This window comes from Chlorocebus sabaeus, chromosome 9 (assembly GCF_047675955.1).
Source record: "Chlorocebus sabaeus isolate Y175 chromosome 9, mChlSab1.0.hap1, whole genome shotgun sequence".
Classification (NCBI taxonomy): Eukaryota; Metazoa; Chordata; class Mammalia; order Primates; family Cercopithecidae; genus Chlorocebus; species Chlorocebus sabaeus.
Window position 1 is genome coordinate 99,595,209 of NC_132912.1, and position 26,465 is coordinate 99,621,673.

The window sequence follows — 26,465 nt, forward strand, 5'->3', positions numbered from 1 at the left end:
CTCCGGCTGTGGGAAGGCGCCGTTCCGGGCGGCCAGAGGCGGCGGCAGCCGCGGAGAAGGACGGCGGGATCGCAGCCCGGCGGGCGGCGGGCGGCGCGCGGGCGAGAAGGCCCAGGCCGCCCCCGGGCCACGCCGGGGCCACGGTGAGGTGAGGCTGGCCCTGCCCCCGCACCGCCCCCGGCGGGAGGCGCGACGCCCGGGCCGCGGGTGCGTGCGCGGCCCCGGGCGACGCGGCTGGGCGTGCGCGGGGCCGCGGCGGAGGCTGGGCCGGGCGGGCGGCAGAAGATGGCGAGGGTGTGTAGGCGGCAGCAATGCTCCGTTGAGAAACGCGGCTTTCGGCAAGAACTGGATTCGTGGCGCCACAAGCTCATTCACTGTGTAGGTGAGACCCTCCGCCGACCGCCGCCGCCCCTCCGGCCGCTCCGCCGCCGGCCGCCCTGGACCAGGGAGGAAGCTGGGGAACTGGCAATTGCTGCTCCGGCCCGCCCGCCCTCTTTGGCTCGAGCGTCCCCCCCTCCCCCACCCCCCGGAGTGCGAGCGCGCGCGACCTCCAGGCGGGCTCCCCCGTTCGGCCGAGCGCGCGCCGGCCCCTCCCCTCCGCGCGCCTCCCCGGGGCGGGCTCTCGGCGGCAGCGCGTGTTCCTCCCCCTCCAGCTCTCCATCCCCGCCCGCTGGCTCCCCTCCGTCCCCGCTCCCGCCCCTGCTCCCGGTCTTGCTACCGCTCCGGGCCCGGCGCCCCGGCGCCGCCGCCGGCTTATTGTGGCGACTCGCCCCGCGGCACTGCCGCTGTAGTGGGGGTGGCGGGAGGGGCGCGGCTGTGCTCGGCCCCCACCCGCGCTCCGGCCGCAGCCGTCCTCCTCCCGCGCCACCCTTCCCCCACGCGCGGGGCGCGCCCCCAGCCCTGCGTGCACGCGCGGCGGACGGCAGGCGGGCGCCCGGCGCTCGGGCGTGTGCGAAGCGTGAGGTGGAGATGGGGGCGGAGGGAGCTGGAGCTGTCACAGTCCCCGGGTGCGCCTGACCGAGCCAAGTGGGGTGTCATGGCCGCGGGGGGCAGCGGCTGCACTTCCTCAGCGGGCGGCGGCGGCCGGGGAGTTAATCCTCGACGCACGGGTCGGTGTGTGCGTATTTGTGTTCGGTGTCGTGCGGCGGGGAGGAGGGAGTAGGACTGGGTCCGACCGAGGAGCCTCGGCGGGGGTTGCTCTCGTCCCCTCCGGGGGATTGGCCGGAGCCGCAGCCTCGCCCGAATACCCCGTCCGCCCCCAGCCTCCTGGACCTTGGGCCGCCCTCGGGTGGCTTTTTCCCTGCGGGCCGGAGGGAGCGCGGACGGGGGCGCCCCGGGAGGGGCCGGGCGGCCGAGCTGCGCCTCTCACACTGTGTGTTTTGTCTGTTTTTCTCTCCCAAGGTCCCGTTTCCCTCTGTGCGGCGGCCGGCGGGACCATAAGGGCTTAACTCATATATTTAACCCCCCTCCAAAAAGTAAGTGGCCCGTGTGGTGTCTCCGCTCCGCCCGCCGCCCCCTAGCCCCAGTTCATCCTTGTGTCTGACTCTCCTGTCCTCCAGCATTGTTACTTCCCCGTCTTTGCTTCGGTGCTGCTGGTGTGTGGGGAGATGCCCTCTCGTCGTCCGCTGTCCCCCACGCCCAGTCCTCGGGGAGGCCCAGAATTCCAGCCCCGTCCCCCCCAGGGGAATATTCTTGGGAACCAGGTCTTCCCGGCAGAATGTAGGAGAATCTATCCGTTCGCTTGGGCCCCTCATCCCCTCCTTCCCGACAGGGTTTCGTTGGAAGGAATTATGCAAATCCTGCTTTCTGGTGTCCATTCAGCGGCAATTTCATGCGGTGAGAAGTTCTCTTTGTTGTGCGAGGGGGAGAACAGACACTGATTTAATAGACATATCTGTTGGGGGGAAGGGTGGAGGGGGTGTGGAGAGGCTCAGTTTGGAAGAATTACAGCACTTGGTTAGCTCAATGTCTTTGTGTTTGAGCCTTCTGGCTTGACAGGAGGGTCTGCCCTTTACAATGTCCCACAAGGGGTGTTTTCGATAATAGATTGAAAAGCAAAACTGAAACTTTAAACAAGTGAAAAATCAGGTAACCTTTACTTGAAGATTATACGCCTTTCCATTTCTACAGGGTTTCATTACGAAAATGTATAGCGTGAGTTTCGTTAAGGATTTAGACTGTAACACCAAAATTAATATAGGCAACAATGCTTTAAGGTATGTGATACCACTTTGGTTGTCCAAAGGTTAAAAGTGCATTTTCAAACATATGCTTGTGCAAATAATAAAGGCATGAGTCATTTTTTTGGTATAATTCATCTCATGAATATATTTTTAAAATCCCCGTCTGCCAATCCAAGACCAGTGCTGCCCTCCAGGAAACAGCCTTTTGGCTCTCAGTTATCCTGTACTCTGCTCTATCTCTACTTGTTTTATTCTTTCAAACCTATTATACTTTTACTAAAATGTCACGTCGGTTTAAGTACTTTTTGAATTACTTGTTATTTCGGACTATCATAGAAGAGAGCATATAGCAGGTTTTGAGAAGCATGAAATTGCGTTTTCAGAATTGTGGGTTAGTATCAAATGCTGGAATTGTTTTGAATAATTTTTAGTTCTTGTATGTTTCACATTTGTTAGTGATTGTTTTTTTCAGCAGGGCTTTTTAGTCTTTGAAAGATTTTTAAATTTATAATGTAGTCCTGTCCTGTAGATTTTCTAAGTTCCATGTTGCTTTAGTTTAGATGATTTTAATTAGTGTGTCTTATTCTAATTCTCTTTGCTTTTAATCCTGGCCTCCTGCCTCAGGACCCCATTTTATCAGTCATTGCTAGTTAGTGGTTAGTTACTGCTGCTTGACAAGGTGTGTTTTTGTTGTTGTTGTTCTTTTGAGACGGGAGTTTCGCTCTGTTGCCCTGGCTGGAGTGCAGTTGCGCCATCTCGGCACACTGCAACCTCCGCCTCCCAGGTTCAAGGGGTTCTTCTGCCTAAGCCTCCAAGTAGCTGGGACTACAGGCGTGCGCCACCACGCCCAGCTAATTTTTAGTAGAGACGGGGTTTCCCCATATTGGCCAGGCTTGTCTCGAACTCCTGACCTCCTGATCCGCTCGCCTCGGCTTCCCAAAGGGCTGAGATTACAGGTGTGAGCCACCGTGCCCGGCCGTGTTTTTGGTTCTTAAAATTATGACTGACAAATTATTTCTGTAAATATCTCAATGGAATATCAAAATTTTGATTCACTTTTTGAAGGCAGATTTTAATCTGGTGATCAAATTTCTTTAAGCATACTTTAAGTCCAAATTTCCACTTTAAAGGTAGTAAAGTTCAGAAGATTACAGAGTCCAGAGTGCAGAGCAATATTTTAATCTGAGCAGTAACATATATTCATAGTCTCCCAACTAAAATCAATGGGGCCTCATATTTTCTCTTTTATTGTATGTAATTTTGTTCTTTAAGAGGAGAGTTCTAAGTAAATTAGTTGTAGTGTTAAGAACTTTCTATATTTAAAAGGACTGGCAGTGATGCTTACACAATTTAAAAGGTAACTTGTTTACTTCCCGATGTAGTAATTCCTCTTTTAGTGGGATTGGTTCTAAACAGTTAACCTATTTGATTCTCTTGACTGATGAATGCTTTAGGGTCATTTGGTTTCTGAAAGGTATTTAATTTACAGCCCTTTGGATTAAAAATTTTCAGTCATTTCTAAAATCAAATTCTCCCTTCTATTAATACTTTTTTGGAGGGTGTGGGGGCAGGCGATGGTGGTGAAGTTGGTGATTAAATGATTAGGTTCAGCTGAATTGGAGTTAGTCCTGGGTTCAGACAGTGATTATGATCAAGATGGATATTTGGTTGCCAGGTGATTATTAAGGAGTCCTCTGAGACTAGGATGATAGTTTAGATTCCAGGAAGATGTAGGCTCTCTCTGTGCCTGATGTGATGTAACCTTTTGCTTTGCTGCACCTTGCCCTTGCCGTATTTTCAAGAAGCTCTTCCTAATGTGGGGAAAGTTGTGGTGATTTCAGCTTAGCTGTAGCTTGGCTAAAAATAGGACAGCAGATGAGTCTCTTTGACTTTCAGAAAGTTATTTCAGATTGCCCTAATTTCCTCAAACGTTCTTGTAGCTGGAGCAATTCTAGGAAGTATTTGAATTATGCCATTTTTTAGCCTTATGGAACTACACAGGGGGGCCTGGAATTTCTTACATAGTGAGAATTGGTTATTTGATGCCACTTTTATTTTTATTTGAAATTTTTTTAGAGACAGAGTTTGGCTATGTTGTCCAGGCTGGTCTCAAACTCCTCCTGTCTCAGCCTCCCAAAGTCGCTTGCCTGATAGAACTTGCCACTTCAGAGTACCTGCCTAATCACCTAGCTGTTTGTATCCATGCTGTTTTTAGGATGAAGGGCAGTTAGGTGTTTACTTCATTTAAATAAGTATCTGTCTTTTATCAGGCACTGTGGGCAAACAAAGTTACTGGGAAAGCTGCCTTAACCTTAAGGAACTTTTAAATCCTAGAGAAAATGTAATCAGTTATTGTACAAGGCATAGTGTGTCATATGATGGTGCAAGCAAATGCTAGTGATGTTTAGAAGTGAAATAAATCTCTCCTGAGATGATGAAGGAAGATTTCTTGAAGGTGGTAGATTTTTGCTTCATTCTAATGAATATGGAAAAGGCATTCCATTCGTGATAAATGGCATGAGCAAAAGCGGAGAAGTACAGCAATGACTTGTCAATTTAAACTACAGTTCATGATTAGTGTAAGGGATATACACGATAGGTTTGCAAAGGTAGGTTGTAGGATTTTCTAATGCATGTTAGAAAGTGGAGACTTTTTGTTAGGCAACTTGCAGTTTGCAACATGTTTTTTTCCTTAGCCCAGGGGAGGAATGTTTCCTTTAGTTAAGGATTTCATTGTGGAACTCTAAAAAAAAGACACAGAATCCTTTTTTTGTTTGTTTTGAGACGGAGTTTTGCTCTGTCGCCCAGACTAGAGTGCAGTGGTGGCACGATCTCAGCTCACTGCAACCTTTGCCTCCCGGGTTCACGCCATTCTCCTGCCTCAGCCTCCCGAGTAGCTGGGACTACAGGCGCCCGCAACCACGTCCAGCTAATTTTTTCTTTTTAGCAGAGACTGGGTTTCACCAGTTAGCCAGGATAGTCTCGATCTCCTGACCTCGTGATCCGCCTGCCTTGGCCTCCCAGAGTGCCGGGATTGCAGTCAGGAGCCACTGCACCTGGCCTTTTTTTTTTTTTTTTTTTTTGAGACGGAGTTTCACTCTATGCCCAGGCTGGAGTGCGGTGGTGCGATCTTGTCTCACTGCACCCTCCACCTCCCAGGTTTAAGAAATTCTCTGCCTCAGCCTCCCAAATAGCTGGGATTACAGGCGCGTGCCACCATGCCCAGCTATTTTTTTTTTTTTTTTTTTTGGTATTTTTAGTAGAGACGAGGTTTCAGCATCTTGGCCAGGCTGGTCTTGAACTCCTGACCTCAGGATCCACCCGCCTCAGCCTCCCGAAGTGTTGGGATTACAGGCATGAGCTACCGCGCCTGGCCGACAGATTCTTTTCTAAACCACCTTTACAGGGACAATATTATCATCCACAAAAGTATTATCTTCTAAGCAAGCTCATTTGGAGGTTATGCCTTCCATTGCTATTACAAACCTATTTTTGGAATACCTTTAGGATTGACAGATTTTCATCCTTGGAAGTTGGAGTTGGTATTTGGAAAGAGTCAAAAAGTATTTGCTGTGAAATGTGGCAATTAAAGGTATATATTAAATAATGGGATTGGCTTTTTTCCCTGGCTTGCAGACTAGCTCAGAAAGCGCAGTAGAGGGGCTTGATTTGTTTCTATGTGCCTCTGAACCTCTCTCTTGATTCATATTTCCTTTAAGTGTGTCCATCTGTTGTGTGGAATCTCAAGTTTATGATACTGGATAGATGCAAATAAGCAAAGCTGTTACTTTTCATAGTTTCAAGTGAAAAACTTAACATCACTGCTGTATAAATTATCTTCTAGACTATCTGTTTATTTTTAAATTCCTTTTACTATTCCATACACTTGCACATTGCTCTGGGGATAAAAATCCAATATAAACCATTAGCTCATTTTATTGACTATTCTTGTATTCAGCAAGTATCCCAAGTACAGTGGTCCATACCTTGAATTTTTTTTTCATTTTTTAAGTGAGATATAATTCACATGCCATAACAACTTAGTGGGTTTTAGTTAATTCAAATACAAGGTTGTGCATGTATCATCACTGTCTCATTCCAGAACATTTTATTTTATTTTTTTTCAGCAGTGGGGTCTTGCCATGTTGCCCAGGCTGGTCTTGAACTCCTGGGCTCAATTGATCCTCCTGCCTCAGTCTCCCAAAGTCCTGGGATTACAGGAGTGCGCCACCACACCCACCCTCAGAACATTCTTATTTCCTAAAAAAAACCCCACATCCATAGGCAGTTCCACATTCCATTCCTCCTGTGATCCAGCTCTTGGCAGCTACTATAATCTGCTTTCTGTTTTGTGGATTTGTCTGTTCTGGACATTGCATGTAATTGGAGTCATACAATATATGGCTTTTTGTGTCTGGCTTCTTTCACCTAGCATAATGTTTTTAAGATTCATTCATGTAGCATTATCAGCACTTTGTTTCTTTTATGGCTAGATAACACTGCATTGTATGGACATACCACATTTTATTTATCCGTTTATCAGTTGATGGACATTTGGATTGTTTCCACTTGGGGCTATTATGAATGATGCTTCTATGAATATTTGTGTACAAGTTTTCGTGTGGACATTTGTTTTTAGTTTTCTTATGTACCTAGGATGGAATTACTGGGTGATGTGGTAACTTTGTTTTAATTTTGTGAAAACTGCCAAATTGTTTCCTAAAGTGACTGCAGAATTTTACATTCCCACCAGTACTGTATGAGAATTCCATTTATCCACATCCACTCTAACATTTGTTATTGTCCGTTTTGATTATATAATAGCTATTTTAGTAGGTATGAAGTCCTATTTCAAAAAACCAACAAATAAGTACAAAAAAAGAAAAAGACAAGTTATATTTCATTGTGGTTTTGATTTGCATTTTTCTAGCAATGTTAAACATCTTTTCATGTGCTTCTTGGCAATTTGCATACCTTTGGAGGTAATATTTATTCAGATCCCTTGCCTATTTTTAAAATTGGGTTATTATTTATTGTTGAATTGTAAGAGTTATGTATATATTCTGGATATACTTATCAGTGTATGCTTTGCAAATATTTTTTCTCATTATACTCCCCATTTAAGAACAAGTACAGATCAACACATGACCAAATACACTGTAACAAAAGCTAAACTGCAGGATACCTTACGAAGAGAATAATGAGCATGGTAATAGAATGAAATAGAATTCTCAAGAAAAGCTTTCTTTTTTTGTTTTTCTTTTTTTTTTTGAAATGAAGTCTCACTCTGTCACCCAGGCCAGAGTGCAGTGGTGTAATCTTGGCCTGACTCGCTGCAAACTCCGCTTCCCGGGTTCAAGCGGTTCTGCTTCAGCTTCCCAAGTAGCTGGGATTACAGGCACACACAACATGCCTGGCTAATTTTTGGATTTTTAGTAGAGACGGGGTTTCACCACATTGGCCAGGCTGGTCTCAAATTCCTGACCTCAGGTGATCTGCCTGCCTTGGCCTCCCAGAGGGCTGGGATTACAGGCGTGAGCCACCGCTCCCAGACAAGAAAAGCTTTCTTAAACATCCTTTCTATGAGTTATTAAAATTGTTAGTTATTTGATGGGGTTATGTAATGGCACAGATTTACCTTGCTATGCAGATCTAAATTTCTGCCGCTTTATGGTGAGGGTTCAAATACCAAGTTCAGATAATGTGGTATACCATATTATTTAAATCTATTTTATGCCTCAATTTTGAATAGTGAATGACAAGAATTTGGATAGAGAAGGACAGCTTTGCTGAATATTGCCCAATCACAAATGTTTTGAATGAGTCTATTCCATTTCTGAGTTTACATAGTGAGAATTTGGGTAGTGAGAGGAATCTCGCTAGCAATATTTTTGAAATTTAAGATTACATTTTTTGTTTGCATTTTATAAAACTCAGACATCTGACAAGTTGTACAATTTATGGCAAATGTTTTGTTTTTTTCTTTCTTTCTTTTTTTTTTTTTTGAGATGAAGTCTCGCTCTGTCGTCTAGGCTGGATTGCAGTGGCATGATCACGGCTTATTGCGACCCCTGTCTTCCAGGTTCAAGTGATTCTCCTGCCTCAGCCTCCCTAGTAGTTGGTATTACAGGCAGGCACCACCATACCCAGCTTTTTTGTAGTTTTAGTAAAGACAGGGTTTCACCCTTTTGGCCAGCCTGGTCTCAAACTCCTGACCTTCCGTCTGCCTTGGTCTCCTGAAGTGCTGGGATTACAGGTGTGAGCCACCACCCCCGGCATATGTTTTGTTTTCTCATGCTAAGTTAAATATACTGTTTTTAAAGTGTTTGAATTTCGTTGACTCTTGGTTTCTCTGATTTTTGAATTGGTTAGCTTTGGTCTGTTAGAAAGCGTCAGGTATAATGATGTCTTAAGGATGAAACTAAGTATCTTATGGGGTAGTTGGCAGAATTAGATTGAGAATCTTTTGCTTAATGGATTGTGAGGGGCAAGTTAGGAAAGCTGTGTAGTAATGATTGGCATCTTCTAATGATTTTTGGTCTTGTTTTTCCTCCTTTGTTTCATGTTTTAATTTACTTTTTGTTAAAGAGAGTTGTAGATTCTTTTAGCATATCACTTAATCATTTTTCTGAATTCATTATTGTGCAAGTCAGTGAATTTTACATTGTAAAACTAGTATTTGTTGTGTTTTTACCATAAAGAAGTTCTTATAATTGAGGATAATAGAAGGATCCCGTCATGTGTAATGTGTATTTGTTAGTATAAGAGCAGGATAAGTCAGTTTGCTAAAAGAAAAAAATGATGGCTGTAACTAGTGGTTTAGACTAATGTTTCAAATTTGGTATTAGGAGACTAGAAATTAATATTCTTCATACGTATCTTTTAAAATTTCCTCTATATATTTTTAAATTTAGATTAAAGAAAAATAGAGATGGGGTCTGGGATTACAGGCATGAGGCACTGCGCCTGGTCTAGACCTGTCTAAAGGGACTTCTCTTTAGACTTTAAATGTTTTCTAGAGACTAAAGAGAAAAAATAAAATTCTACTCAGTTGTGCTTTACAATTGTATTAAAAACTATTGTAACGATACTATTCGAAGTAAAGCAGCGTTTGTTATAACTTCTGAATCATTGAAAATTAGTCCATCACAGGCCAGGTGGGGGGCTCACGCTTGTAATTCTAGCACACTGTGAGGCTGAGGCAGGCAAATTGCTTGAGCCTAGGAGTTCGTGACAAGCCTGGTCAACATGGTGAAACCTTGTCTCCACACAAAATACAAAAATTAGCTTTAGCTGTGTGTGGTTTTGTGCACCTGTAGTCCCAGCTATTCAGAAGGCTGAGGTGGGAGGATCACTGGAGCCCAGGAGGTCGAGGATGCAGTGAGTCATGATTGCATCACTGCACTCTAGCCTGAGGAACAGAGTAAGACCCTGTCTCAGGAAAAAAGAAGTTCATCACAGTCGTTTACAAAGCTTGAAGGGGATTACTTAGAAACGTATCGTTGTCTCACAAGAATTTTTAAAATGTGCAGTTATCTAGATGAATAATTAACTCTTTAAAATGACACAGAAAGCAGAAAGTGTCAGAAAATCTATTAATGGTATCACCATCTTATGTATCTGTATGACACATTTAATACTTCAAAGAAAACTTACACTTTTTATTTATTTATTTATTTATTTTGAGACAGTCTCACTCTTGTCGGCCAGGCTGGAGTGCAGTGGCACAATCTCAGCTCACTGCAACCTCCGTCTCCCAGGCTGAAGCGATTCTCCTGCTTTAGCCTCCCGAGTAGCTGGGATTACAAGTGTGTGTCACCACGCCTGGCTAATTTTTGTATTTTTAGTAGAGATGGGATTTCACCATGTTGGCCAGGGTGGTCTCGAACTCCTCACCTCAGGTAATCTGCCCTCCCTGGCCTCCCAAAGTGCAGGGATTACAGGCGTGAGCCACTACGTCTGGCAAACTTACACATTATTTTATTGTCTTTATTTCAAAATGTAGGATGGGAGAGGTGGATATTAAAAAACAGTGGCTTGTGCCTGTAATCCCAGCAACTTGTGAGGCCAAGGTGGGCAGATCGCCTGAGGTCAGGAGTTCAAGACCAGCCTGGCCAACATGGTGAAACCCTGTCTCTACTAAAAATACAAAAATTAGCTGAGCTTGGTGTGGGCACTTACAGTCCTAGCTACTCAGGAGGCTGAGGCAGGAGAATCGCTTGAACCTGGGAGGCTGAGGTTTCAGTGAGATGAGATCGCACCACTGCACTTCAGCCTGGGTGACAGAGAAAGACTCCATCTCAAAAAAAAAAAATTACTCAATTGGAAAACATTTAGTCATCTTGTTAACACAATTAGGGTTTCCCTCAGTGTATATACTTTCCTATTATCCATAGCAATAATTGTATGATATTTTAATGTTAGAAAAGTCTGGAATATTTATGTAACATCTCAGGTAGGAAGAAAACATAGAACTGAGCTCTTCCAGAAGCAAACTTGTTTTTTTTTTTTTTTTTGAGACAGCATCACTCTGTTGCCCTGACTGGAGTGCAGTGACATGATCTCAGCTCACTGCAGCCTTGCTTCCTGGGCTCAAGGGATCTTCCCACCTCAGCCTCCTGAGCAGCTGGGACTACAAGCGCACATCACCATACCCAAGTTTTTTGTAGAGATGGGGTTTCACCATGTTGCCCAGGCTGGTCTTTGAACTCCTAAGCTCAAACATCAGCCCTCCTCGGCCTACCAAATTGCTGAGACTACAGGCGTGAGCCACTACGCCTAGCCCAGAAGTACACTTTTTTTTGAGACAGTCTCGCTCTGTTGCCCAGGCTGGAGTGCAGTGGTGAGATCTTGGCTCACTGCAAACTCCGTCTCCCGGATTCACACCGTTCTCCTGCCTCAGCCTCCCGAGTAGCTGGGACTAAGGCGCCCGCCACCACACTTGGCTAATTTTTTTGTATTTTTAGTAGAGACAGGGTTTCACCGTGTTAATCTGCCCGCCTTGGCCTCCCAAAGTGTTGGGATTACAGGCATGAGCCACTGCGCCTGGCCAAGACTTTCTTTTTGAATTAGAAGATGTGAACACCAGTATTATTTCCCTTGATAATTGCTGTTATTGGAAATTGCTGTTATTGGAAATTATTAATAAATAAATTATTTATTATTAAATAAAAAAATATAGAGAGAGATGGGGTCTCATTATGCTGCCCAGGCTAGTCTCAAACTCCTGGACTCAAGCAGTCCTCCCACCACAATCTCCCAAAGTGCTGGAATTACAGGCCTGAGCCACTCCACCCGGCGAGAGCATTATTTTTTTTACTCATAAAATATTAGTCTGTGACTGTTGTTTGATCTCATGATTAGCTTATTTTTCATAAAATTCGAATCATTTTATCATTATCAGTAAATGATTATTGTGTATACTTCTCTAAGTAGGTGATTTTTTAGAACTTTGCGGAAGGTAAAAGCATTCTTTACCTTTCCTAAACTCACAGTATAAGGGGAAAGAGAGGCCAGGCACAGTGGCTCATGCCTGTATCCCAACACTTTGGGAGATCGAGACCGTCCTGGCCAACATGGTGAAACTCCATCTTTACTAAAACTACGAAAATTAGCTGGGTGTGGTGGCGGGCACCTGGAGTCCCAGCTGCTTGGGAGGCTGAGGCAGGAGAATCACTTGAACCCGGGAGGTGGAGGTTGCAGTGAGCCAAGATTGCGCCACTGTACTCCAGCCTGGCAACAGATCAAGACTCCGTCTCTAAATAAATAAATAAGAAAGCAAGAGAAACTAAAGGGATCTATAGAATGTGTCCTACTTGGTAAAATAAAATTCCACATGTGAAAATGTGAATTTACCACAAAGACATCTGTTTCACTTTACAGCATAATTCATATCTGATTTAATACAGTAACAGGCTCCTCTGGTACATTTAGAATAATCAGTTTATACAAAAATTTTCTAAAAAGTTTTCTTTCTTTTTTTTTGAGATTGAGTCTGGCTCTGTCCCCCAGGCTGGAGTGCAGTGGTACAATCTCGGCTCACTGCAACCTGTGCCTCCCGGGTTCAAGTGATTCTCCTGCCTCAGCCTGCTGAGTAGCTGGGATTACAGGCACGTGCCACCACAGCCCACTAGTTTTTGTATTTTTGGTAGAGAGGGGTTTTACCATGTTGGCCAGGCTGGTCTTGAACTCCTGACTATGATCCACCCACCTTGGCCCCCCAAATTGCTGGGATTACAGGTGTGAGCCATCATGCCCCACCCCTAGTTTATACAAATTTTTGAAATAAGTATATGTTGTATGTAGAGGAAGCAAATGTTGAATTTGTTAAATTGAGACATGCACAGATTGTTTGATGATCTCTTGTTTTTCACTTTTTTTATTGTTGCCATTGCATGGGTATTTGTGAACTTTTACCTGGCTACTCCTCTTCCTTCCAGTCAATGCAAGCATGTTTTCTTTTTTTTTTTTTTTTTTTTTTTGAAACAAGGTCTGGTTCTGTCTCCCTGGCTGGAATGCAGCGGCACTATCATAGCTCACTGTAAACTCAAACTCCTGGGGGTCAAAGTGATCCCCCTGCCTCAGCCCCTGGAGTGTCTGGGACTACAGCATGTTTCATCATGCCTGGCTAGTTTTTGTTTTGTTTTGTTTTTGGTAGAGATGAGGTCTCGCTATGTAGCCCAGGCTGGTCTCGAACCCCCGGCCTCAAGTGGTCCTCCAGCCTCAGCCTCCCAAAGTGCTGGCATTACAGGCATGAGCGTCTTTGGCCCAATGCAAGCATATTTTCTAGGTTGTTTGTAGGTATTTACCGTTAATATCTGCCCACTGGATATTATCCTGTTTTCTTTTACCTTTTTTTCCATCTTTTAGATTCAGTATTTATCAAAGTTAGAAAGGATGCTGTAACTTGTTTTCTTGTTCAGCCATATCATTTAAACGGAAAGGATTTTAAAATAAATCTTTTAGTTTGGAAAACTTCAAACATACAGAAAAGTAGAAAGAATAGTATGGTGAACAAACACCCAGCTGCATCAACTAATGGCTATTCTTGTTTAATCCCTAACTGAATTATTTTGGAGCAAATCCCAGACACCATATTTAGTATTGAATCTTGGTTGTATCCTTTTGTATTATGGCACCATCTTCCTTTTCCCATCTCCCATCCCCATCAAGTGGTTCATAAGTTTAAAGAAATAAATAAGACATTTAAATATGGAGAAATTTTTGCTTCTATTTTGTTTACTTGTAATGTTTCTTAAAAGCTACTATATATTGAGTGTTTACAGTGTGACAGACAAGAGACCTTTGATGTTAACATCTGTTTTACAGGTGTGGAAACAGATTTAGGGAGATTACAGATTTTATTCGTAATCACGCAAGGTTACAGATTTCATTCATAATCACGCAGCTAAAATGTGGTAGACCTGGGATTGGAATGCACATTTTTACGCTCTTTAACCTACTTACCTTCCCTCCCTCCTTCCCTCCCTTCCTCCCTTTTCCCTCCCTCCCTTCCCTCCCTCCCCCCTCCCCCTTACCCCAAGACAGGGTCTCACTGTGTCACCCAGGCTTGGAGTGCAGTGGCATGATCCTAACACTGCAGTTTCCAACTCTTGGCCTCAAGTGATCCTCCTGCCTTAGCCTACCAAGTAGCTGGGACTACAGGTACACTCCGTGGCGCCTGGCTAATATTTTTATTTTTTGTAGAGATGGGGTCTTGCTTTGTTACCCAGCCTTCTTCAATCTTCAGCATTATGCATATGCCCTTCTTTCAGAATTTCCATTAAGTTGCCCGTCTTTGTTTCTAATTACTGATTGCTTATGTGCTTTATGTTACATTAAGGTATGTTGGTTTCTCTACCCATAATCTTACCATAAACAGGAGTTTATTCATTTTCTGTTCTCTGGCCTTGACTAGAATACCTTGCCTCCTTCTCTTCAGCTGTTACAGTCCTATTTGTGTTTCCTTTTTTCTTTTTGATTTTTTAGTTTTGTTAGCTAAATGAGTTTCTGAGCTGAATGTTTCCACTGGCTTAATTTTCCTTCATATCTTGCTCAACTGGCCATTCTTCACCATTAGCTGAGATTGGAGCATAGGTTTAGGAGAGGGAAAGGCAACAGAGGATATCTGACACTGATCCTACGCCTGGTGAGTCTTCTGTGTGGACCAGCCTAATTCATAGGAGTTTGTAACAAAGGCCTTGTAACAGTGTAACTGCTTGGCCTTTTCTTCTATTGATATTCTTCTCAGAGACCTCAAGGAGGTGTGGGTTGGTGGTGGAGGGGCAAACAGGGTAAAGCAGATTGAGGTCCGGATTCAGGACTCCTGAATCTAGCCAAATGCCTTTTCTTCACTTCCAACCTTCTGTGACTTAAGTTTGGTTCACCTGGCAGTATTTTAAATTGTGTGACAGGAAAGGAAGTTGCTGAGTAGTGTGTAATTACTAAGAAGGAGAAGAGGAAATTGGATAAATTTTAAAAATGAATATACTATTGTGATAACTCATACATTATTAGTCTTAGAAAAAATAATGCTTACGAGCAGGCACAGGAAGATGTTGTGACAAAGGTAATAAGGAGAAATTCCCATCAAAATAAAACGGGAAGGTTCTTGTCTTCAATAAGAGTGAAAAAATGAGGGGAACATCAGTGTTGATGAGTAGTTCACGTTTCAAATGTGGCTCTTTTGTTGCACCATAAATGATATAAACACTAATTTCATTTGTGTTAGGTTATATGAATTTTTATTCAGCTCATAAAGAAGCTGACAAAGTTTGCCTCTTATAAATAGGCTTGGCCGGGCGCAGTGGCTCAAGCCTGTAATCCCAGCACTTTGGGAGGCCGAGATGGGCGGATCACGAGGTCAGGAGATTGAGACCATCCTGGCTAACACGGTGAAACCCCGTCTCTACTAAAAAATACAAAAAACTAGCCGGGCAAGGTGGCAGGTGCCTGTGGTCCCAGCTACTCGGGAGGCTGAGGCAGGAGAATGGCATGAACCCGGGAGGCGGAGCTTGCAGTGAGCTGAGATCCGGCCACTGCACTCCAGCCTGGGTGACAGAGCGAGACTCTGTCTCAAAAAAATAAATAAATAAATAAATAGGCTTATATGATTACAGTAAAATATTTTAATTATGGATGAGTATCAAGAAGTCCATGATCTTTGGTCATTGTTACTGAGAAAAACCTTTAAACTGGTCATTTTTCTATGAATGTTTAATAGAGCTAATATGTCTTTTAAAAATGATTCGATTGGCCAGAGACTGTGGCTCACACCTGTAATACCTGCACTTTGGGAGACCAAGGCAGGCAGATTATTTGAGGTCAGGAGTTTGAGACCAGCCTGGCCAACATGGTAAAACCCCATCTCTACTGAAAATACAAAAATTAGCTGGGCATGGTAGTTTATAGCTGTAATCTTGGCTACTCGGGAGGCTGAGGCAGGAGAATTACTTGAATGTGGGAGGCAGAGGTTGCAGTGAGCCGAGATTGTACCACTGCACTCCAGCCTGGACTACAGAGCAAGACTCCATCTCAAAAAAACTGGAATTTTTTTGTACTGGCTTTAAAATTTTTTTTTTTCTTTTTTAAAATTAAGACAGGGTCTTGCTCTGTCACTCAGGCTGGAGTACAGTTGTGCATTCTAGGCTCGCTGCAGTTTTAACCTCCCAGGCTCAAGCAATCCTCCCACCTGAGCCTCCTGAGGCTGGGACCACAGGTGTGTACCACCATGCCTGGCTAAATTTTTTTTTTTTCCCTAGGGATGGGGTCTCCCTATGTTGCCCAGGCTAGTCTTAAACTCCTGGGCTCAAGTGATCCTCCCGTCCCAGCCTTCCCAAAATGCTGTGATTCACAGGCATGAGCCACTGTGCCTGTCTGTACTGGCTTCTTAAATCAAAACGAAACAGGTATGAGTAAAGTGATCAAGCTATTTCCCTTGTGAGACTTGTATAACCAGTTTTTATTTGTGTATATATTTACTGTGTATAGTTTTTCACTGTATAGTTTTTATTAAAATAGGTTCTGGCATGTTAAAATAAATAGACATATGGTGAGAAATCCCCATACATCTACTGAAAACAGTTTCAAAAAGACTCATGACTTATGGCTGCAAGTGTACAGTCTTATCTAAAAGAGAACCTTCCCTTTGGTCCCCTTCTCCTTAGGAGAAGAACTTCTGCTTAACTTTATGTAACATATCCATATCAAAGATTAGTACATTTTATTGGTGAAAGGTAAAAGTATTTAACTGGATAAATGGAGTAAAGATAGAGAAGAGAAATCAGGCTGGGGGCAGTGGCTCCAGCACTTCGGGAGACCGAGGTGGCAGGATTGCTGGAGCCCAGGAGTTCAAGACCAGCCTGGGCAACATGGTGAAACCCCGTCTCTACAAAAAATACAAGAATCAGTCATGTAAGGTGTTGTGTGCCTGTTGGTCCCAGCTACCTGGGAGGCTGACATGAGAGGATTGCTGAAGCCCTGGGAGGTCAAGGCTGCAGTGAGCCATAATCATGCGCAGCACTCCAGTCTGGGCGACTGAACCAGTCCCTGTCTCAAAAAATGAAAAGAGAAGCTAGAATTTTCCACATTAGCTGAGAAGACTTTTAGGAAGGAGTTACCAGAAGCTATAATAGGAATTCATGTGAGACTTAATTTTTCCAAACAAAACAAAACAAAACAAAAGCACACTGGTGACAGTTCTGAATGAGTTGTTTGTTCAAGAGACCTTTGATGTTGTTAACATCTGTTTTACAGGTGGGGAAACAGATTTAGGGAGATTACAGATTTCATTCATAATCACACAGCTAAAATGTGGTAGACCTGGGATTGGAATGCAACATTTTACGCTCTTTGACCTACCTACCTTCCTTCCCTCCCTTTCCCTCCCCCCTCCCGCAAGACAGGGTCTCACTGTGTCACCCAGGCTTGGAGTGCAGTGGCATGATCCCAATTCACTACAGTTTCCAACTCCTGGCCTCAAGTGATCCTCCTGCCTTAGCCTACCAAGTAGCTGGGACTACAGGTACACTCCGTGGTGCCTGGCTAATATTTTTATTTTTTGTAGAAATGGGGTCTCACTTTGTTACCCAACCTTCTTCAATGTTCATTCAGCGTTATGCACATGTCCTTCTTTTAGAATTTCCATTAAGTTGCCCGTCTTTGTTTCTAATTACTGATTGCTTATGTGCTTTATGTTACATTAAGGTATGTTGGTTTCTCTACCCATAATCTTACGATAAACGAGTTTATTCTATTCATTTTCCTTTTCTTATGCTGGGTATTATCTGAGAGGTAACATACAAACATTTTTAACCATTTAACAAAAACAAACCTGCCATTTTTTCCAAAATAAAATTTAAGTCCTCAGGAAAAGGAGGAAAAAAGGCAAAAATTGTCTGGGCCTTCAACTCTTTGCCATCTTGCCCATGCCACAATGTCAGTTTCTTTCTTTTTATGTTAACTACAGAACACTCTTCTCCATTAATTTACATTATCTTGCTTTTAAAAGATCAAAATTTGTAGATAATTCAATCTTTTTAACAGTTTTAATACTTTTGACCAGGCTGGGCGGGGTGGCTCATGCCTGTAATCTCAGCACTTTGGGAGGCCGAGGCAGGCAGATCACCTGAGGTCGGGAGTTAGAGACCAGCCTGACCAACATGGAAAAACCCTGTCTCTACTAAAAGTACAAAATTAGCCTGGTGTGGTGGCACGTGCTTGTAACCCCAGCTACTCAGGAGGCTGAGGCAGGAGAAGTGCTTGAACCTGAGAGGCGGAGGTTGCGGTGAGCCAAGATTGTGCCATTGCACGCCAGCCTTTTTTGAGACAGAGTTTTGCTCTTGTTGCCCAGGCTGTGAAGAAACAGGAATATTCTCTTGTTAAATCATGCTCCTGCCAATCTGTAGTTTCTGTGACTCAGGAACAGAAGTATAAGCAATGACAGTAGTGATAACTGTTACTGTTACTTTTTGATCTTGGATTTTAAAATAACCACACTTTAAAAACTGGATACTGGGCATGGTGGCTCACACCTGTAATCCCAACCCTTTGGGAGGCCAAGGCAGGTGGATCACTTGAGGTCAGGAGTTGGAGACCAGCCTGACCAACATGATGAAATTCCAGTCTCTGCTAAAGATACAAAAATTAGCTGGTTGTGGTGGCGGGCATCTGTAATCCTAGCTACTCGGGAGGCTGAGGTGGGAGAATTGCTTGAATCTGGGAGGCGGAGGTTACAGAGAGCTGAGATCGTGCCGTTGCACTCCAGTCAGGGCAACAAGAGCAAAACTCTGTCTCAAAAACAAAAAAAACAACAAAAAATAAAAACTGGATGCTGAAAGGATGTTCTCAGATGGTCAGAATCTGAGGATTTGCAGATTATTGGATCTGAAGGCTAGGATTCTACCAGGAATATTATTTCAGAAATGGTTAGCGTTTATGGATGATAACAGTTTTTCATTCACCTTTCTTCCTCATTTAAGAAATAAAAGAAATAAAAGATGTATTTCTATCTTTATACTTTTTCTTTGTTTTTGTGCATATAAAATAAATTGATCTATGTTTTTGGAACTATATCAAATTAAGAAACTGAATTAATTTTTTAAAAATATATACAGATTGAACTTTTTTTTTTTTTTTTTTTTTGGAGACAGATCCTCTCTGTCACGTGACTAATTTTTTTTTTTGAGATGGAGTCTCCTTCTGTAGCCCAGGCTGGAGTGCAGTGGTGCCATCTCAGCTCACTGCAACCTCTGTTTCCTGAGTTCAAGTGATTCTGCTGCCTCAGCCTGCTTAGTAGCTGGGACTTACAGATGTGCATCACCACGCCTGGCTAATTTTTGTATGTTTACTAGAGATGGGGTTTCACTGTGTTAGCCAGGATGGTCTCGATCTCCTGATCTTGTGATCTGCCCACATTGGCTTCCCAAAATGCTGGGATTACAAGCGTGAGCCACTGCACCCGGCCTAATTTTTGTATTTTTAGTAGAGACACAGTTTTGCCATGTCGGCCAGGCTGGTCTCGAACTCCTGACCTCAGGTGATTGGCCTGCCTCAGCCTCCCAAAGTGCTGTGATTATAGCCGTGAGCCACCACGCCCAGCCAGGTTGAGCATCTTTAATTTGAAAATGCCAAATTTGAAACGCTCCAAAATCTGAAAGTTTTTGAACACTTAAGTAACACCGTAAGTGGATAATTACACCCCCGGCCTCATATGATGGGTTGCAGTCAAAATGCAGGTGCACGGCATACAGTTTATTCAGTGTCCCCAAAGGAAAAAAACATCCTCACGGTGCTTTTCAGCTGAGATACATCTTTTCTGTATATGCCCAGATTCCCCCATGCAAGCATGCCCTCAAAATATAATAAGATGGCATGTGTGCAGACCAGATGTGTCAGTGGCAGGTTCCCCATGATGGGACCGAGGCCTCTGTGTGTCACTTACTTTTTTTTTTTTTCTGATTCTCTGCTCTCTGGCGTAAATATATTGTTGGAATTGTCGGAAAGACCTGCAGATATCCCTGTGGGTAAAACAAATAAGAAAAAGGGAAAGCATTACTAACAAAGAAAAGCTGTTGGAGAAACTGACAGCGATGTCTGAAATGTTTTACAGAAGAGTATGTTGTTGGAATGACCACTGTGTATGACCTGAAAAACACAGTAGGATAAATTATTAAAGTTCTAGGTTGAAAGTGTTGGGCAGAAGTTAATGAAAAATAGAAAAACACTACATAAAGCTGAAAATGATCTTGATTAGATCTTCAAAGAGTAGATCCATCAGCATCACAGTGAACACGTGCCACTTAATGGTATGCTAGTCATGAAGCAGAAAGATCGAGGCTGGGTGCAGTGGCTCACGCCTGTAATTGTAGCACTTTGGGAGGCTGAGGTGGGAGGATCACGTGAACCCAGGAGTTCAGTACTAGCCTTGACAACGTAGTGAGACCCTATATCTAAAAAGAAAGATCAAGCTTGATGAACTGAAAATTGGAGGGAACTGTGACTATTCAACAGGCTGGTTGCAGAAATTTAAGAAGAGACGTGGCATTAAATTTTTTTTTTTTTTTTTTTTTTTTTTTTTTTTTTTTTTTTGAGACAGCATCTCACTCTGTCACCCAGGCTGGAGTGCTTTCTCTGATCATAGGTCACTGCAGCCTTGATCTCCTGAGCTCAAGTGGTCCTCTCACCTCAGCCTCCTAAGTAAGGGACTGCAGGCACATGCCACCATGCATGGCTGATTTTTTTTTTTTTTTTTTTAATTTTTTAGTAGAGACTAGGTCTTGCTGTGTTGCCCAGGCTGTTCTCAAACCCTTGAGCTCAAGCAGTCCTCTCACCGCAGTCTCCCAAAGTGCTGGGATTACAGGCATGAGCGACCGTGCTGGGCTTCTTAAATTTTAAAAGATTTGTGTTGAACCATCTGCTGATCATGAAGCAGCAGAGAAATTTATTGACAAATTTTCTAGGCTCATCACTGATGAAAATCTGATGCCAGAACAAGCCTGTAATGCTGATGAAACATCACTGTTTTGGCGTTATTGCTCCAGAAAGATACTGACTACAGCTGATGCAAGGGCTCCTGTAGGAAGTAAGGATGCTAAGGACAGAATAACTGTTCTGGAATGTGCCAATAATGCAGCAGGCATGCATAAGAGTAAACTTGATGTAATAGGCAAAAGCTTGTATCTTTGCTGTTTTCAAGGAGTGAATTTCTTACCAGTCCATTATTATGCTAACAAAAAGGCGTGGATCACCAGGGACATCTTTTCTGATTGGCTTCACAAGCATTTTGAACCTGGGATTTTGTTCATAAGCATTTTGTTCTACTGCTCATACTCAACTGCAGGATTCTTTATTCCTTGATAACTGTTGGCATCGTCTAGCTGAAATTCTCATCAGAAATGCTTATGCCATGTACTTTTCACCAAATGTGACTTAATTCAGCCATGTGACCAGGGTATCCTTAGATGAACGAAGAGTAAATATAACAACACTTTCTTCAGGCTGGGCGCAGTGGCTCACGCCTGTAACCCCAGCACTATGGGAGGCCGAGGCGGGTGGATCACAAGGTCAGGAGATCAAGGCCATCCTGGCTAACACGACGAAACCTCATCTCTACTAAAAATACAAAAAAAATTAGCTGGGTGTGGTGACGGGTGCCTGTAGTCCCAGCCACTGGGGAGGCTGAGGCAGGAGAATGGTGTGAAACCAGGAGGCAAAGCTTGCAGTGAACAGAGATCGTGCCACTGCACTCCAGCCTGGGCGACAGAGTGAGACTCTGTCTCAAGAAAAAAGACACAACACCTTCTTCAGCAGCACACTAGCAGCAGTGAACAGAGGTGTGTGTGGAAGGTTTTCAAACGAAGTTTAGCATGAAGGATGCCATGAATCAAGATGATTGTGATTATAGTAACAATGAAGATGGTGATGTTAACACTCCAGAAAAAGTACCCTATAGATGACGTGGTGAAATCGTGTCAGTGTTTAAAATTAGAGAGAGAACATGGTGAAATAATGTCAGTTTATTAAATTGAAGAAAAACTTCTAAGACAGAAAATGTTAGTGAGGCAGGTGGCTCTAGAGCAAACATTTTTAAAAAGCCATCCAGAAGAATGCCTCCACTTTCTTAGAGGATCCACTTCTGGGTCTCTCAACTGCTTCTGATGTTTCTTTTCACCCCCCCCCCAAAATAAATACAGTGTACAGTAATTTTTTAGTGAGAACATAACGTTGTAGATGGAGACTGAAAGCCTGACGTTATTGTTTAACAGCTGATTCAGGTATTCTGGTAATGCTCCTGTGCTGCTTAGTTACCCCAAGCACATTATTTTTTCACTTATTAATGGTATGTCATATTTTTTAATATTAGTCCTTATGTGTGAATAAGTGTAAGAAAATGGTTGCTTATTGGTAGCATATAAATTGAGAGTCAGGAATGATGCTGATGCCACACAATCATACGTTATTCACATAGGTGACTCAGAAGGTGACGCCTTGGTTTCTGATGCTTCAGTGCACACAAACTTTGTTTCATTCACAAAATTTTAAAAATATTGTATAAAATTACCTGTAGACTAGGCCAGGCACATTGGCTCATGCCTGTAATCCCAGCACTTTGGGAGGCTCAGGTGGGAGGATCGCTTGAGCCCAGGAATTTGAGACCAGTGTGGGAAATATAGGGAGACTTTGTCTCTCCAAAAATTTTAAAAAGAAATTAGCCCAGCGTGGTGGCGCAAGCCTGTAGTCCCAGCTACTTGGGAGACTGGGGTGGGAGGATTGCTTGAGCCCAGGAGGCGGAGATAGGAGTGAGCTGAGATGCACCACTGCTCTCCAGCCTGGGTGGCAGAGTGAGACCCTATCTCAAAAAACAACAAAAACCCACAGATTATCTTTAGGCTGTGTGTATAAGGCATATATGAAATGTAAATGAATTTTATGTTTTGACTTGTGTGCCATCCACAAGATTCTCATTGTGTATATGCAGTTATTACAAAATCTGAACAAAATCCTAAACCTGAAACACTTCTGGTTGGAAGTATTTTGGATAAGGGATACTCAACCTGTGTATCTGTTTTATTCTAGGGAAACAGGCTTCTTCAGAAGCCCACGGAGATAGAGCTCCATGAAGTAGAAGCAGTGGTAGAAGTAGAAGCAATGGTGGTGGTGATAGTTAAGGGAGTGAAATTAACTAGAGAGTTCCATGATGAAATATATTCACTAAGTCTTTTTTTAGTGAATATTTTGGCTCTATTTTTGTATCATTGTTTATATTACTTCCATAAAACAATTTCATTTTTTTGTAATGTGAATAGCTTTGTCTCTTCTTTATTTTATTTATTTATTTTTTTGAGAGGGAGTCTCACGCTGTCGCCCAGGCTGGAGTGCAGTGGCCGGATCGCAGCTCACTGCAAGCTCTGCCTCCCGGGTTTGCGCCATTCTCCTGCCTCAGCCTCCCTATAGCTGGGACTACAGGTGCCCGCCACCTCACCCGGCTATTTTTTTGTATTTTTTAGTAGAGACGGGGTTTCACTGTGTTAGCCAGGATGGTCTCGATCTCCTGACCTCGTGATCCGCCCGTCTTGGCCTCCCAAAGTGCTGGGATTACAGGCTTGAGCCACCGAGCCCGGCCGCTTTGTCTCTTCTTATTTTCTCAATTGTTTATGAACTTAAAACATTTTAAGACATGTAAACTTTGTTGAAGTTAACTCCATTTCTAACAGTTTTAAAGGTATGCTTGAATAGTAAATTTGTAATGATAACAGGAATATGTTTTATTTTGTTCATACTGCTGTCACCTTTTATGTTTTTTTGAGGTGGAGTCTTGCTCTGTTGCCCAGGCTGGAGTGCAGTGGTGTGATCTTGGCTCACCACACTGCAACCTCTGCCTTCCGGGTTCAAGCGATTCTCCTGCCTCAGTCTCCTGAGAAACTGGGATTATGGGCACGTGCCACCACACCCGGCTAATTTTGTATTTTTTAGTAGGGATGGGATTTTGCCATGTTGGCCAGGCTCTTTAACTCCCGACCTCAAGTGATCCGCCCCCTTCAGCCTCCCAAGTGCTGGGGTTACAGGTGTGAGCCACTGCACCCAGCCTGTTGTCACCTTTTAATATCATAAACGGAAGAATAAAAATTATTATCTATATTCACCTACCAAAATAAGATAGTGTTTCAGTTACCTGATGTCACAGTAATGGTGCATATCAATCACAAAACCTTGGTGACGTATAACTAGAAGCATTTATTGAACTCAAAAGTTTGAGGTTCAGCTAATCGAGTCTAGGCTTGCTCATGTAGTCAACTACAGTGTTGTTGACTAGGCAACTCTTCTGATTTTGCCTGGGCTTATTCCATGTCTGGGGTGATATGGCTGATCTAGGTTGACCTAAGTTGGTATAACTGGGACAACTAGTCTATGTTCTATGTTTCTCACCTTCAGCAGGATAGCTTGGGCCTGTTACCGTGTATTTTAGTCTGTTCTCACACTGCTATGAAGAAATACCCAAGACTGGGTAATTTATAAAGAAAAGAGGTTTAATTGACTCAGTTTCTCATGGCTGGAGTGACCTCAGGAAACTTAACATTCATGGTAGAAGGTACCTCTTCACAGGGCAGCAGGAGAGAGAATGAATGCAAGCAAGGAAATGCGGATGCCTAAAAGACCATCAGATCTTATAAAACTCCCTTACTATTATGAGAACAGCATAGGGGAAATTGCTGCCATGATTCAATTACCTCTCCCTGCTCCCACCCTTGACATGTGGGGATTATGAGGATTACAATTCAAGGTGAGATTCATGTGGGGACACAGAGCCAAACCATATCACCTTGACATGACAGAAATATACAAAGAATTTAGAAGTAAGCACCTTTTCAAGCGTCTGCTTGTATAATATCTGATATCTCATTGGCTAAATGAATATCTCATTGGCTAAATCACATAATTGAGTCTACAGTAATGGTAGGATGATATTATAAAGTTACCTGGCAAAGGGCCTAGTTACATGGAGCGACAAAGAATTGGGTGCATTTATAATCTGTATCAGAAAAGCATCAGTTTTCATTTGTTTGTTTGAGATGGAGTCTCGCTCTGTTGCCCAGGCTGGAATGCAGTGGTGTGATCTCGGTTCAGCCGCAACCTCCACCTCCCAGGTTCAAGCGATCCTCCTGCCTCAGCCTCCTGAGTAGCTGGGATTATAGGTGCCTGCCACCACACCCAGCTAATTTTTGTATTTTTAGTAGAGATGGGGTTTCACCATGTTGGCCAGGCTAGTCTTGAACTCCTGACCTCAAGTGATCCACTGACTTTGGCCTCCCAAAGTGCTGGGATTACAGGCGTGAGCCACCGTGCCTGGCCCATTTCTTCATATTCATGACAATAGGTATTCTTCAGGCACTTAATAGGTGCTAAACAGATATTTTTCCCATTAATATGTACAGTCAGTTTGAAAACAGTGTGATATTCTTTTGTATAGGAACAGAGACTAGGGTAATTAAATAATTCACGGATGTACTAGAATTGGTGATGTGCATCTAAGATTTTCTGACTTCAGAGTGTAATTGCATTCATCTGGTTGTAATCATGTAAATGGTGTCCTTAATTTTCTCCCTAAGTTATTCCATCGTTATTTTGGGGAAAAATTATATGTGTTTTATCGTACCTTCTCTACTGAATATCTTGTTTTAGCCCTGCCAGGATCTTTTGTCTTCTCCTATTATGGCAGTAGCATCTTGATTTTCTTTTAGGGAATCACCTTTTCTGCCATTCTTGAGTTCCATATGATTTGGATGAGGCTGACTTGCCCCTGGGATTGATGTCTGGCCATCGGTCACAGTGAGTGAGTGGTTCAGGGATCCCTCTGAGATTTGGTTGGTGAAGTTCTTGGGAAAGAGATTTCTTTTCTCTAGGGTAGCTAAGCTCATAGCCTAAAGTGGGAAGCAGCTACCATATGGGGAGAGCTTGCCTGTGAGTGATGCTATATGCATTTGTGTGAGACATACAGAGTGATGGATAAGAATTATTTCTGTGTACTTGGATCCAGCTGTGCATGCTCTAAAAAACCTACTTGAGCTGATAATTACCCTTTTTTGCTCACGCCCATTTAAGTTGGGTTTTTATTACCTGGAACCAAAAGTTTTTTTTTGTTTTTTTTTGTTTGTTTGTTTTTGAGATGGAGTCTGGCTCTGCCGCCCTGGCTGGAGTGCAGTGGCCGGATCTCAGCTCACTGCAAGCTCCGCCTCCCGGGTTTATGCCATTCTCCTGCCTCAGCCTCCCGAGTAGCTGGGACTACAGGCGCCCGCCACGTCGCCTGGCTAGTTTTTTGTATTTTTTTTAGTAGAGACGGGGATTCAACGTGTTAGCCAGGATGGTCTCGATCTCCTGACCTCGTGATCCGCCCATCTCGACCTCCCAAAGTGCTGGGATTACAGGCTTGAGCCACCACACCCGGCCAAAAGTTTTAACTAACGCTGTTTGTTTGTTTGTTTGTTTGTTTGTTTTTGAGATGGAGTTTCACTCTTATTGTTGCCCAGGCTGGAGTGCAGTGATGCGATCTTGACTCACTGCAACCACCATCTCCCAGGTTCAAGCAATTCTTCTGCCTCAGTCTCTCTAGTAGCTGGGATTACAGGTGCCTGCCACCACACCTGGCTAATGTTTTGCATTTTTAGTAGAGACAGGGTTTCACCATGTTGGCCAGGCTGGTCTCCGACTTCTGACCTTAGGTAATCCACCTGCCTCGGCCTCCCAAAGTGCTGGGGTTACAGGCATGAGCCACCATGCCCGGCCTGT

General features: G+C 43.5%; 1 protein-coding gene across 8 annotated transcripts in view; it reads left to right on the forward strand.

The window, feature by feature from the left end:
- The first annotated feature begins 252 nt into the window (after positions 1-252).
- Positions 253-26,465, forward strand: part of LCOR (ligand dependent nuclear receptor corepressor) — a 160,930-nt gene continuing 134,717 nt past the window's right edge. For 2 of the 8 annotated variants that reach the window (XM_007963711.3, XM_007963723.3), the window contains exon 1: positions 1,482-1,836. In XM_007963711.3, coding sequence (XP_007961902.3) covers positions 1,608-1,836 — 229 coding nt within the window. In that variant the 5' untranslated portion in view covers positions 1,482-1,607. The other 6 variants (XM_073019222.1, XM_007963715.3, XM_007963725.3 and 3 more) reach the window with 6 other exon arrangements.